Source organism: Dendrobium catenatum, unplaced genomic scaffold, assembly GCF_001605985.2.
Source record: "Dendrobium catenatum unplaced genomic scaffold, ASM160598v2 fragScaff_scaffold_1157, whole genome shotgun sequence".
In the NCBI taxonomy this organism is placed as follows: Eukaryota; Viridiplantae; Streptophyta; class Magnoliopsida; order Asparagales; family Orchidaceae; genus Dendrobium; species Dendrobium catenatum.
In genome coordinates this window covers 826214-840847 of record NW_021319619.1, presented here as the reverse complement: position 1 = coordinate 840847, position 14634 = coordinate 826214, and the positions used below count along the sequence as shown (strand labels likewise).

The window sequence follows — 14634 nt, the reverse complement described above, 5'->3', positions numbered from 1 at the left end:
AGAAGCCCTTACAAGAACCTCCTTTTTGCCACCCCGACAAGGCAGAGAACCTACCTCCTTTTGCTTCCTCCTGAAGCTGGCAGAGAACCACAACCAAAAGCAAACTCCTTACCTCTACCGACCCTTCCACGGATGAGAAATTCCAGACGAAAGACAAGCAAAGCGATCCTTGAAGCAACCCTTGTGAATCCCATCACAAGCTCCCCCTCATAAGATCCTCTCTCTCTCCCTCTCTCTCTTTCTCTCCTCAAGATCTTCTCATGTCAAGGCAGCAGCCAAAGGTCATGAAAAACGTTGAACAAGAGCTCTTAAATAGAAGAGCTTCAAAGGAGCTCATTAATTGCAAGTAGCCGACTTTATCGTCCAGGCTGATATGGACATCGGCCTGGACGATCAGTACAAACTCAGAAGATCGGCCAGAGCATCGCCCTGGATACACTCCTGGACGATTGAAATTTGGCTTGATTGTCCCGGCCGATCTCACGATCGTCCTGGCCGATCAGTTCAAATCAGAGGCAAATCATCCTGAGCATCGCCCTGTTTTTGAGCTGGCCGATATTCTGAGTTCTTTTATGTCTTTGTTAAAGGAGGAATCTAATGTTTATAGTTTGTAGTTTGTATTTCCTTCTTAATATTTAATGCGATTTCCTGCATTTTCTTAAAAAAAAAAGTACTCCTAACAAAAGCAACTAAAATTTAAAGTTTAAATTAAATCTTATAAAAAATTTTATCAGCCTTGATTATACTTTTAGTTATTTATAAGTTAATTATTAATTCTAAATTTAATAGCTATCAATAACTAGCAATTATAAGTATTATAATTATTAATTATAAATTAAGATAATTAAATATTTATTTACTAATTATATTATATTTTTATTTAGATTAACTAAATCATAATTCTTATATACTAATATTATAATTAATTACAATTTAACTTATAATAAACTTTAAGCAGACGTTTTTTTTGGGCATGATTTAACTCGGGCATCCAAACTTGCTTCTCCGTTTCCCTTTATCCAGCCCCTCAACTCAACGAGAACTCGGGGCTTATGGCGCTGTCCTTATCCTCGCTGGTGCGAGTAACATCTCTATCTACTCCATTCTTCTATGTTCAACGGCCAACCGCCATCACCTCCACCTCTGCAGTTGCTGAGAGGAAGGGACGTAGAAGGGGTAGGCAGCCAAGACAGGAAGATCCTTCTTCCTCCTCCACTGTGGAGAAGGGTATGAGATTCACTTTCATGGAGGAGTTGATGGATCATGCGCGGAGGCGCGACTCCGGCAGCGTGGCGGACGTCATCTATGACATGATCGCTGCCGGGCTTAGCCCCGGTCCCCGATCCTTTCATGGCCTCATTGTTTCCCACACCCTCAATGGTGACGTAGAGGGCGCGGTAATATCCTGCCTGACTTCCTGAGAGACAGTTTTTTTCTTTGTTGATGTTGTATTCCTTCAAATTCACTTATTTATTTCAAATCGTTGTTTTAATAGAGTATGGTGCATTTAAAAATCAATGAGCTCAGGAATTTGATGAAGAGAAGCACTTGAACTAGGGAGTGGCTTCTTGTCCTATTTGACAAAGAAGCATAAGATCATAGAAATTTGGTTTGTGAGTTAGACAATAAAATGATGATTATCTGAAAACCACATTGTTTTGTTGCAGTTGTTGTTTTTTGAATTTTTGGCTCAGATTGGTGATCTAGGATGATCTAAAGTCCTTTACAAGGTTACCATGTTATTTGCAAGTCTGTCTCCTAGCAACTCCAGGATATTCAAAACAAGCTCAGTGAAGGGGGGTTGCCTATTCCTAAAGCCCAACGGGATCTAAATGTTGCTACAAAAATTGCTCATGTAGTGAATCAAGCAAAATAAATCTCAACCAAGCCCATCCCCAAGCATAGGAATATTATAAGAGATTTATTTGAATCCTTAGCATATATCCAAATTTTGTTGAAGTAGTTGTTTTAGTCTAGGAATATTGACTTTAATCCTTAGCACATTAGGTCTCAAGCCTTGGATGAGAAAAGTGAAAGGTTACATTAGGTTGTCGATAGTCAACATGAAACTTGTTGAATAATTATGACATTAATCCTTTAATTCATTGTGTTAATGCTAGGGTGTTCCTTAAAAACGACACATTGCATAACTTGAATACAACAATAAGTGTGCAAGGGCTGCTGCACTGATGCTTGACTGTAATTAAAATTTTGAAATGATATAGAAGAATTAATATAAATAAAATATCTTAAAAAAATAAATTTTATTGGAGGAGATTTAAATGAACATGTTGATAGAGAGATTTAAGATTTTAAAAAATATTTATGGTGACTATGAGTTTGGAGCAACTGATGAAAACAGCCGACTCATTTTAGATTTTGCTCTAGCTTATAATTTTGTAATTGTTAACGCCTTATTTAAGAAAAGAGAGGAGCATGTCATTACTTATAATAATAAACATAGTAAAACTTAAATTGATTATTTTTTTATAAGAAAAATAGATCATTTAGATTTCAATTACTGTAAAGTTATTTTGAGTAAAAATTTATATGCACAATATTGCTTATTAGTTTTAAGCTTGAAGATGAAGAGGTGGAATATGAAAAATAAAATAAAATATTCTTCTAGAATTAGTTGGATGTTTAAGGAATACTAGTAAAAATATTTTAGGGAGTAAGATTCAACATCTTAAAATTTGGATTGTTCACGAGGATATTAATATTATATGAGAAAAAATAACTAGTAATATTGAAAATGTTGCAAAGTATGTGTTTTGAGAATTAAAAGAAAAATATTACAATAATAAAAATAGTTGGTGGTAGAATTAAAATATGCAAACAAGATAAAAAATAAGAAGCTTTTTTTGTAAAAATTGGTTTAGATTTATAATCTCAAAAGTTGGGAAAGATATTGAGGGGCTCATATAGAGTCTAAGAAGATTATATACCAATAAGGGTGTAAGATTTATGTATAAGTTAGCTAAATAAAAATATAGGTGAAGTAAGAGCCTAGTTCAAGTGAAGTTCATTCAAGTTGATAGTAAAAAATGCTTTTATTAGAAGAGTATATTCAACATAGGTGGATGAGATATTTCGATAAGCTCTTCAATGAAGTTGTGAGCATATGATTGACTTTTGTGACCTTAGCACCCTAAATGAAAATAGAGATTTTTATTTTTATCGCTGTATTAGTAAAAAATCGAAGTTAGGGAGTTAAAAAAATGAAGTGAAGACAAGTAGTCAGATAATGATATTTCAATAGAGGTGTGGAAATGCTTAGGAGATCAATAAATTCTTGGTTTACTAAATTTTTTAATATTATATTGAAGACTAAATAAAATGCCATATGAGTGGAGTGTGTTGGCTCCTATTTTTAAGAATAAAGATGATGCACAAGAGTGTAAATTATAAAGGAATTTACATTAAAATTATAAGAGAGAGTAATTGAACATAAGTTATGACATGATACAACAACAACAACAACAACAACAACAACAACAACAACATCAAGCCTTTATCCCACTACGTGGGGTCGGCTACATGAATCCTTTTTCTCCATTGTGTCCTATTAAAAGTCAAATTCTCGTTTAAATCTAATAAAGAAAGGTCATTCCTAATATTTTCTAACCAAGTCTTTTTAGGTCTACCCCTACCTTTCTTAACATAAGTCAAATCTAATACCTCTACTCTCCTAACCGGGTCATGGGAAGGCCGTCGTTTTATGTGACCAAACCATCTAAGGCGACTCTCTCTAATCTTATCTTCTATTGGAGCTACTCCAACCTTTTTACGTATATGCTCATTTCGTATCCTATCTCTAAGGGTAAAGCCACTCATCCACCTGAGCATCATCATCTCTGCCACACTTAACTTAGTATTATGCCTCTCTTTTAATGGCCAACATTCGGCACCATAAAGCATTGCAAGCCTCACTACCATATTATAGAATTTTTCCTTAAGTTTGAGGGGTACATTTCTATCACATAACAAGCCCGATGCATTCCTCCACTTCAACTATCCAACTTGAATTTGGATTCTTGCCGGGTAGGTCTACTATTGAAGATATATACTTGTTGAGAGATTTGATGGAGAAGTATAGAGAGAGTTAAGAGTATCTACATATGATGTTTTTTGATTTAGAGAAAACATATGATAAAGTTCCAAGACAAGTGATTTGAAGAGTTTTAGAAAAGATAGGAGTTAATAATATTTATATTCAAGTAAATAAAGATATGTGTACATAAGTTGTTACTTGTGTCCAAACACAAGGTAGTTTGACCCAAGTATTTTCTTATTTCAAGTGCATTATGTAAATGATCAGCTTTAAGTCTATCTTTTTGCCTTAGGGATGCATGTTCCTATTGGACATTTGCCAGAGGATCTACCCTGGTGTATGCTTTTTTTTCTGATGATATTCTTTTTGTTGATAAGCAAGAGAGGGAGTTGAAAGAAAACTTTAATTATGGAGGTTAGTTATAGAGTCAAAGTTTTCGTTTGAGTAGATATAAAATTTAATACATATAGTGTAATTTTAGTAGTACTAAATCTAGTAGTGAAATTGTGATATTAGATGATCAAGTCAGTAAAAAGAGTGCATGTTTTAGATATCTTGGGTCTATTGTTCAAAGCGAATGTGAAATAGATGGGGATATTATAAGTAGAATTCAAGATGGATGGTTGAAATGAAGGAATGCATTGGGCACAGAAAATTACTCCTCTATAAGGGAGAAATTTATAAGATGGTGGTGAGACCTGCAATGCTTTATGGCTCAAAATGTTGGCCTTTAAAAAGATGCTTAAAGTTAAGTGAAGTATTGCAGAGATGAGGATGAGTGTGTCAATTCATATTTTTAAGAAAAAGGTGATGAAAAAGATTGTGCGAATTATAGAGCAACTAATTTAATCCGTCATATTTTAAAACTATGGGAGAGAGTTATGGAGTATAGGTTGCAATGTGATGCTAATGTTTCTCAAAATCAATTAGGATTCATGCAGGATATGTCTACTATGGAAGCTATACATTTATGGAGAAGTTTGTTGGAGAAGTATAGAGAGAATAAGAAGGATTTACATATGATGTTTATTGATTTAGAGAAAGCATATGATAAAGTTTCAAGAGAAGTGCTATGGAGAGTTCTACAAAAAAAAGGGGTTAATAATTCTTATATTCAAGTCATTAAGGATATATATGCAGTAATTGTTACCTGTGTTCAAACACAAGGTGATTTGACCAAATTTTTTCCTGTTTTAGTTGGATTACATGAAGGATCTGCCTTAAGCCCATATCTTTTTTGCTTTAGTCATGGATGTTCTCACTAGACATTTGCAAGAGGTTGTTCCCTGGTGCATGCTTTTTGCTGATGATATTCTTCTTATTAATAAGACTAGAGAGGGGGTTGAAGGAAAACTTGAATTAGGGAGGTCAACCTTAGGGTAAGGTTTTCGTTTGAGTAGATCTAAATTTGAATGCATAGAGTGTAATTTTAGTAGTGGTATATCTAGTGAGAGGATTGTGACTTTGGGCGATCAAGTCATTAATAAGAGTATATGTTTTAGATATCTTTGGTCTATTGTTCAGAGTGATGGTGAAATAGATGAGGATATTATTAGTAGAATTTAAGTTGGATGGTTGAATTGGAGGAATGCATTGGGCTTGTTGTGTGATAGAAAAGTCCTCAAAATTCTATAAGATGGTGGTGAGACCTGCAATGCTTTATGGTGCAAAATGTTTCCCATTAAAAGAGAAGCATAACATTAAGATAAGTGTTTCAAAGATGAGGATGCTCAAGTGGATAAGTGGCTTTACTCTTAGAGACATGATACAAAAGGAGCATATACGTGAAACAATTGTAGTAGCTTTAATGGAAATAAGATTAGAGAGAGTCACCTTAGATGGTTTGGTCATATAAAACAGAGGCCTTCCGATGACCCGGTGAGGAGAGTAAATGTATTGGCTTATGTAAAGTAAGGTAGAGGTATAAAAAGCATGGTTGGAAAATATTAGAAATGACCTTTCTTTATTAGATTTAAATGAAAATTTGGCCCTTAACATGACACAATGGAGATAGAGGATTCATGTAGTTGACCCTACGTAGTGGGATAAAGGTTTGATGTAGTTGTTTTTGTTGTAGAGATGAGGCTGCTCAACTAGATGAGTGGTTTTACCTATGGAGACAAAATGAGAAGCAAGTATATTGGTGAAAAAAGGTTGTAGTAGCTCTAGAGGAAGATAAGATTAGATGAGGTCATCTTAGATGATTTGGTCACATAAAATGTTGGTCTACCGATGACCTGATTAAGCGAATAGATGTATTAGATATGACCTATGTTAAGAAAGGTAGTGGTAGACCTAAAAAGACTTGGTTAGAAAAAAAATTAAAAATAACATTTTTTATTAGATTTAAATAAGAATTTGACTCTTAATATGACATTATGGAAAAAAATGATTGATGTTGTTGTAGTTGTTTTATTCTAGGAATTTGTTGCTAATTTCCCTGGTAGTTTCTAATTATGTGGATGTTTCTAGATTATTTTGGTTGCTACTTCTTTTTTGTAATTTTCCTATTTCCATAGTTTACTTGAGTCTTTGAAGCTTTATATTTTATTCCTCTTTTATTTATAAATAGGGAGGGACCTAGTAAGATCACTGTAATCAAGCAAATATATGTTGAACACATTGATATTTTCAAGTTCTTCTAGGTCCTCACTATTTTCCATTCATCTTTTTGTATTTTTCGTGTAACTACTATAGTAGCTGATCTTCAATTTCTCAAAACGACTTGTCTTCATCTCCTATAGTTGGAGGCTTAACTGAATCCAAATACAACAACCCTCCGCCCCCCATAATCATTTTATTTATCTAATTTCAGCCAACAACCCCCTCAATCTCAGATTATCTTTATCCAATCATTAGTAATTTTGTTGAAATAATGAAATTGCTCACTGTCTTGAGGAGAAATCATGGTCAGTCGAAGTTACTAGCAGGGCATAGTAAGAGAGAATAAAGAATAGAAGGTGAATTATATGAGCAGTAAGATGGAAGGATTTCCCAATAAAACTCTATCTTCATATTGGTAAATACTCTTTTATTTTTATTCCATACGTAATATATTAGATCTTTAAGAGATTTACTTATATACTTGTGTAAAAAGTGAAAACCTAGCTCTGTTGCCTTGGAACCTCTTTTTCATGCCTAATGGATCCACTTGATAGAATACCCAAAATATTGTAAGAAGCCCTAATGTGATCTAATTTGTTTGAGGTAGTACAGTTGGGTAGCATTTTTCTCACAAACTTAATTAGTGGTAATCGAGTGGCATACTCTTAAACATCTATAACACCCATGTACACTTTTCAGACTGCTTGAAGTAGCACTTCAAAGGAGTCATATCATGAAGAGCTCCATAATATTAAGTATTATTTTTTTATCATTTAATCACCATGCAGTGATTTCCCTTGTGCTGTAACCATTATAATGTGGATTTGTGTTGTAGTCATGTTGATTTGTAATCATTTAAAGATCGAATGCCTTTTGATTGTAACTAATTGACTTAAAATGGTGCATCAAGTACACTTTAATTTTTTTATTAATATATTGTAGGAGGTGTCTTTAAGTTGCATTTCACTTGGGCCATTCAAAGTGGTCGGCCTAGCCAAACTCAATCAAGATCACCGACCAATATATGTTGGAACTTGGAAGACTAATAAAATATATAGAAAATTTCCATAACCTATTCCATAGGACATGGTATTTCCAAAGGGATATAAATCAGGTTCCATAAGCCCTCTAATTGTTGGTCACCATATTCTTATAAATTAAGAAATCATGCCACCATTATCAAGGTGCCACCTCATACGCTTCTCTTACAACATCAAATAACCAACTCCTCCATTGAAATAATCTTTTTTTGATGTTACTATTTAAAATAGGTACGAAACCTTTGTAATAGATAGTTTTAAAGATTGAAAAAACAAAGAAGAAATCTATCTTCATGGTTCCAAGCTTTGTGGCTTGGGATTGTATTTGATTTCTGTGTGACTTCAAACATATTTACCACTTTGGTATGCAATCCATAATGGAATTTTTTATGAAAGTTATTTTGAAGCATTATTCAGGGTTGTTAAGCAGGAATTTTTTCCAGCTCAACTATGAGTACCAACACCAGAAACCCTCCAAGCTATTCTAGTCAATTCATTGGCGGTACTAGGTGCACCACCATTAACTTTAGAAAGAAGGTAAAGGAAGAAGCCCCATAGTAGACCTCAAGAGAAGAGAATTATTCTCTGTGGTAGCAGACGGAATTTAAAGGGGGAGCCATGATCCATAAGATTCCTAAAATCCTTTAAAAAGCTTCTCAAGCTATTTACATCTGTCCCAGCAACTCAAAGATATTTCAAATAAGCCCAATGTATAGTTACAACAATGTTTTGGGATCCCATGTTTTGCTAAAAAAAGGCTCATGAAGTAGAATCAAGCAGCAGAACCTCAACTAAGCTTGTCTGCAAGCTTTGGCCTGTTAAGCAAGCATTGTAAGTTATTTATTTGAATCACTTGCATGCTTATAGGAACTTGAACCATTTCCTAAATTTTATATTTGTTATTATATTTATGTAAATAGTTTCTTTCTTCAGGAATTAGTTGCTAGGTTGTTGCCATTTTTAAGGGTTGTTATTAATCTTGTGGAAGGAAGTTGCTAGATTCTAGGGATAGTATTTTTCCTATTTTTATGGTATAACTCAGAATTTGAAGCTTTAAAGATTATTCTCTTTTTATTTAATAATTAGTGACTCAATAAGATTATTGTAGCCAAGAAAGGTTGAACACATTTATATTTTTTATTCTTCCCAACATTTCAATGTTCGTTGTCTATCTCTTTTGTTTTGGCCAGCTATTGTAGCAGTCAATCTCTAGGATTTCAAAAATATTTGTCTCCATCTCGTATGGCTGTAGGCCCCATAGTGATCAGCCACTGAGACTTTCTAACCTCCACAACCAGTAGAATTGCCCAATCTCTAGGCAACAAGTCCCCAGCCGCAATAATCTCTATCCAAAATTTGTAAATTTAGTAGAATTTAGTAGAAATAGTGAATATCGCTCACTATTCTGAGGAGAAATCAGGGAACAAACAAAAGGGTAAGGAGGGAGCAAACAAGAGAAAGAGAATTCTATGAGAAGGAAGATGATGAATTTTTCTAAATAAAATTCTAATTTCATATTGGTGAACACTCTTTCAGATTTATTCAATAATCTAGTTTGAGGCCTTAAAGATTTTGTTATCCCTACATAGCTGTGTGAAACCCTAAATCTATTTCCTTAAGCAATCTTTTCCAAACCATAATAGAAAACTTGGCATGATACCCCAAAAATCATGGGGCTTCTTTTGTGGTCTAATTTGCTTTGGGTAGGTGATTTGTGAATCCTAAATCCCTCATCACCAATAAATGGTAAGCGAGTGTTACTCCCATACACAACTTCAACACTCATGGACACAAGATAACTTCGACGAATATCGATGCCAATCCTTTCTAATGGGTTTAGGATTAATTGAAATCTATGAGCCAACCAATTAGTCAAGTTTTGATCGAATTAAACTTGAGTTGAACCTTTCTTTGATTTTATCAAACTAGTGGGTTTTAATTAAGAAGAATTAGAATTGATACGTCGTCAAAAAATTATTTTAAACGGGCGCGAATCTCAATGCAAAATCAAGTTGGAAACTTCCAAAATTAATTCGGAGACCATCCGAACTCCGATTTCAGCAAACTTACAGTCGAACTGAGCGTCTCGGAAATACGAACCCAACGACACCAAATTTGACTCAATCCGAGCCCAAATGGGTCCAAATCAAGGACCCAAAGCGCTGTTGGAAGGTTCAAACCACAAATTGGATTATCAAACGATTTCCAAACATAACAAGCTTATACTCGAATCGAGCGGCTCGACGAGACGAATCCAACGAGCCCAAGATCGCCATATTCTGACATCATTAAGGTCTTCAAATGCCTAAAAAACGATGCATGATCAAGGGATTCAACATCGGCCGTTCATCCGACCACTCCCCATTTACCCTTAATCTCTCACCTATTTATGGGCCATGCCACTCCAAAAATCTAGAAATAGAGCTCCATCTCCTCTTGAAAAGGGGTGTCACCCCGGAAGCCTAAGGAAAAAAGAGAGAGATCGGAGATCGCTCTTGCTTCCTTGCCTCCTCGACCACCACCGGACTTCCGACGGACCACCACCTGAGGCCCTCACCTCCGCCGGACCACCGCCTGACGCCGTTGCTCTGTTGGACCACCACCTGAGGCTCTTACCTTTGCCGGACCACCACCTGAGGCCCGGAGTACTGCCGGACCACCACTTGAGGCCCTCACCTCCGCCGAATCATCTCCTGACGCCGTTGCTCCATCAGACCACCACCTGAGGCCCCGACTTCTTCCGGACCACCACTTGAAGCCCTCACATCCGCCGGACCACCGCCTGACATCGTTGCTCTGTCGGACCACCACTTGAGCCCAGACTTCTGCCGAACCTCCACTTAAGGCCCGGACTCCACCGGACCACCAACTTACACCCAAATTTCTACCGAAGAATTGCCCTGCCGACTACGGTCCTCTCGACCTCCGTCGCCTATTACGGTCTCTCCGAGCTCCATCACAGGACAACGATCTTTCAGACCCTAGTCTCCTGCCAACAACGGTCTTTCAGACCTTTGTCTTTTGCCGACTACGGTCCTTCCGACCTCCGTCGCCTACTACGGTCACTCTGACCTCCATCACAGGACAACGGTCTTTCAGACCCCAGTCTCCTACCAACTACGGTCCTTTAGACCTTGGTCGCCTACTATGGTCCATCTGAACTCTATCAACAGACAACTGTCTTTCCGACCACGATCTCTTGCCGACTACGGTCATTCTCACCTCCGTCGCCTACTATGGTCATTCTGACCTCCATCATCATACAACGATCTTTCAGACCCCGGTCTCCTACCGACTACGGTCCTCCCGACCTCCGTCGCCTACCATGGTCACTTCGACCTCCATCACCAAACAACAGTCTTTCAGACCCCGGTCTCATACCAACAATAGTCTTTCAGACTCCTATCTCCTACCGACTACGATCCTTCAGACCTTCGTCGCCTAATACGGTTCTTCCGACCACCATCACTAAACAATGGTCTTTCTGACCTCGGTCTTTTGCCGACTATGACCCTTCCAACCAAACAAACATGTATATATAACTCCCATAATGTAATGCGTTCTATATGACGTACATTTGTAACATCAAGCTAAGGCCTTCTCTTTAAGAAGGGCCTCATTTGTAATCGACTGCAAATACTAGTGGATTCATTCAAACTGGGCCAGGCCCCATGGTTTTTCCCCCTTTTTCAGGGGTTTCCACATAAAAACTCTGGTGTCTCTTATGAACGCTACTCCCTCTCTCTTATCTGATTGTGTGCTGGATCTGCTTATTTGATTACAATCATGTTAAGCCCCTTATATTTGTTCATTTAAGCTTAAAGCATGTCCTCATTTGTTCAACATTTAGTTCCTCTTGATCAATTTTGAGTTCAAGCTGTAGAACCAAATTCAAGTTCTAAGTCCAGGTACGATCTCACGTTACCTGAAATTTTGGCAGCCTCCCGGCGTCTCCCATGTTTAGGGAAAACTACGGAAAACTGAGCCTCTTGCCACGTTAGAGAAAAGCGTGTACAGTAGGTGTCCTTGGACACCGCGGCCGTGAAATCTTTAATCCCACCATGCTAGAGAAAGGCGTGTATGGGTCTTCAGTACAGTTGTTTCCCCGCAGGTACAGAGCCTCGTACTGGTACTTAAAATTGTCCCCACCACCCTACGAAAAGCGTGTATAGGGTCTACCCACCTCGCCAAAGGTGTCGCACCGGATTCCCTTTCCACCACGCTAGAGAAAATCATGTATGGGCGGTTTGTCGGCTCAACACGAACGTCGAATGCAGGATTTTGGCTTTAGAAAGTTATACCTTGGCAACTGGTGAGGTGGCGGGCACGAAATCGATACAACACATTTTTTTGTCTCTTTCTCTTTTTCCTTTTTTTATCTTTCTTTTTTTTTTCCTTCTTTTTTCTGACAATAATAATAATAATAATAATAATAATATCATAATAATTATAATTAACAAGAACTATAATTATTAATAATTATGATAACATAATTATTATAATTGATAGTTCTTATAATTATAATATCTTAATTATTATAATTATTAATAATTATAATAACATAATTATTATAAGTAATAATAATTATAATAACTAAATACAATTAACAATAATTAGGTGTAGGGATTACCTTGGGTAAGAGATATAGAAGGAGTTAGGTCAATTGAGGGGATTGAAAGAAGGATCTACTTCAACTACATGTGGAATCGGGTTGGGAGATGGAGGGGGACTGCAGCAAGAGCAAGAGGAGTTCAGTCGGCTGCTGTGGACCACACGACAGGAAGAGAGGGAGGTAGGTCGGAAGCAGATGAGTTCGGGAAAGGGCGCTAGCCTGGGCTTGGGTCGGTGAAGAGGTAGGGATCTCTCTCTCTCTCTCTCTGGACCGAATGGGTTGAGGTCGAAAGAGGCGTCGGTTGGGCTTGAGCGGGTGAGGTCGGCAATGGGTTGGATGAGGAGAAAGGAAATCAGATGGAAGAAGAAGGATGGGGGTAAGTTCGTGGATTTTCGGTAGAGATAGAGGGATCGGTTGCGACTGGCTTGCAAACTGGAGAAGAAGTTCAACGGCTTAGTGAGGTTCAGTTGCTGCTTGTAGGGTCGGGTTCGGCCAGTAGATCAGATGGAGAAGTGAAGTTGCGGGAGAAGAAGCGAAGTAGTAGTAGAGCCGAAGGTCCTCGTCTCTTCTCCTTTTAATGACTCCAAAGAGTTGGAAATGATATGCACAAGGGATGGGCGTCTCTGAAATGGCGTTGTCTTGCACAATAAATCATTACTGAAGCAAGTTGCGAACGCGATTCAAGCCGGATATCTGGCAGGGATCGGGATGGGCATTACATAGGTAATCATTTTAAGGCTTTTTTTGTTGTTGTTTGCATACTACAATAGAGGTCAACATACTAGAAGTGAAGGGTTGCTCCTAATTGACAGGAATCACTTAGTTTGACAGATGAAAATAGGCCAAATTGTTATGATCTCCTGTTATGATACTTAACCCTTTTATTCATGAGACCCAAAAAATTTGTAGTAGTCATCAAGTGATTAATGGATCATGATGAATTATCAATGTTAGGCAAATGAAGATGCTACATGTATGTTAGAAGTAGGCTGTGCCATATATGCTGCATGTATGTAACGATATACTGCCATCTGTTGGTCCAATTCTTCCATACTGAATTGGTCACCATTGAATTGAATTGTTGATTCAAGCAGCTTATTTAGCCTACTAACTATAGAAAGGAAAAAGTTAAAAGCTTAGAATTAACTCGACTAAGCAACCGGTAAAAGTTGGTAAAAGTGTGAATTAAAGTGGTAGAAATTAAGACTTTAAACACTAAATGTTGAGGTATAGTCAAGAAGAGTTACAGATTTGTGTCCAAAATTTGTATGTTTTGCGCAAGTGGTGACTTGTGAATGCTTAGATCTTTTTTCATCATAATCATTGGCGTTTTCAATTTTTTTATTTTTTATTTTTATTTTGGCTTTTGCCTTTATGAATCCCTTTTGACTCATTCTTGTTCACTGCTACAAAAAATATCGATACAAAAAATATTGAATAAAAAAACAAAAATTATATGTTCATCGATACTTTGCTAATGTTGCCATTTAGACAGCACAGTTTGAATATTATTGAACAGTCTCAGGCATATTGACATCTTTCTATATGCCCAATTCTTTGATTTCTGGACATTTTGCTTTAGTTACAGTTTTGTTTATGTTTCTACATTGAATTGAGTTCAATTTGACGTTTAGTTCACTAGAATTCTGTCGGTTCAATTGAATACGGTGTTCAATAAAAATGAATTATTTTACAATGTAAATTATGCTTTGCACATTTAATACTTTTATGCGGTACTCTTTAATATATTGAATGAAATCATTTAGTATGCTAGAGGCATGGTGACCAGTGGCTGGCTGCTGGCTGCAGGCTGCAGGCAGTGGTCAGATTGTTTTTATTTAAAAAAAAAATTAAACATCGAAAAACACCTAAAATTTGTTTTGAGATTTTTCGAAAATAGTTTGATTTGTTTTAAAAACAAAAATAAAAACAACAAAAAACACAAATCAAACATACTTTTTAAAAATAGAAATAAAAAAGTGATCTCAAATAGCTTCTTAGCTTTCTGCATATTATGCCTTTTGACTTCCTAAAATTTGATGGTTGTAAAATTTTCATTCTCTCAATTTCTGAGTTTCAATATATTTCTCTTCCATATTCAAAAGGTTTGCTCTGATGCTTTATTAATTTACATAACTCAGATGCAGTCACTGAGAAGGGAGCTGAGTTCTGGGCTACTTCCTCTAGATGAAACATTTGTTGCTATGGTTCGTTTATTTGGCTCTCAAGGTCTTGCAACCAGGGGCTTAGAGTTGCTTTTAGCTATGGAAAAGTTAAATTTTGATATTCGCAATGCTTGGCTAGTTCTAGTTGGTATGTGGCTT

The 14634-nt window shown here is 36.7% G+C and overlaps 1 protein-coding gene across 6 annotated transcripts in view; it reads left to right on the top strand.

The window, feature by feature from the left end:
- The first annotated feature begins 974 nt into the window (after positions 1 to 974).
- The window catches only part of LOC110093673, a 162018-nt gene continuing 148358 nt past the window's right edge, over positions 975 to 14634 (top strand). Inside the window, exons 1-2 of one of the 6 annotated variants that reach the window (XM_028698830.1) lie at positions 975 to 1397; positions 14452 to 14623. In XM_028698830.1, the coding sequence (XP_028554663.1) occupies positions 1053 to 1397; positions 14452 to 14623 (517 nt within the window). In that variant the 5' untranslated portion in view covers positions 975 to 1052. Of the gene's footprint in view, positions 1398 to 12374; positions 13034 to 14451; positions 14624 to 14634 lie in introns of those variants that run through there. The other 5 variants (XM_028698829.1, XM_020818633.2, XM_020818634.2 and 2 more) reach the window with 5 other exon arrangements.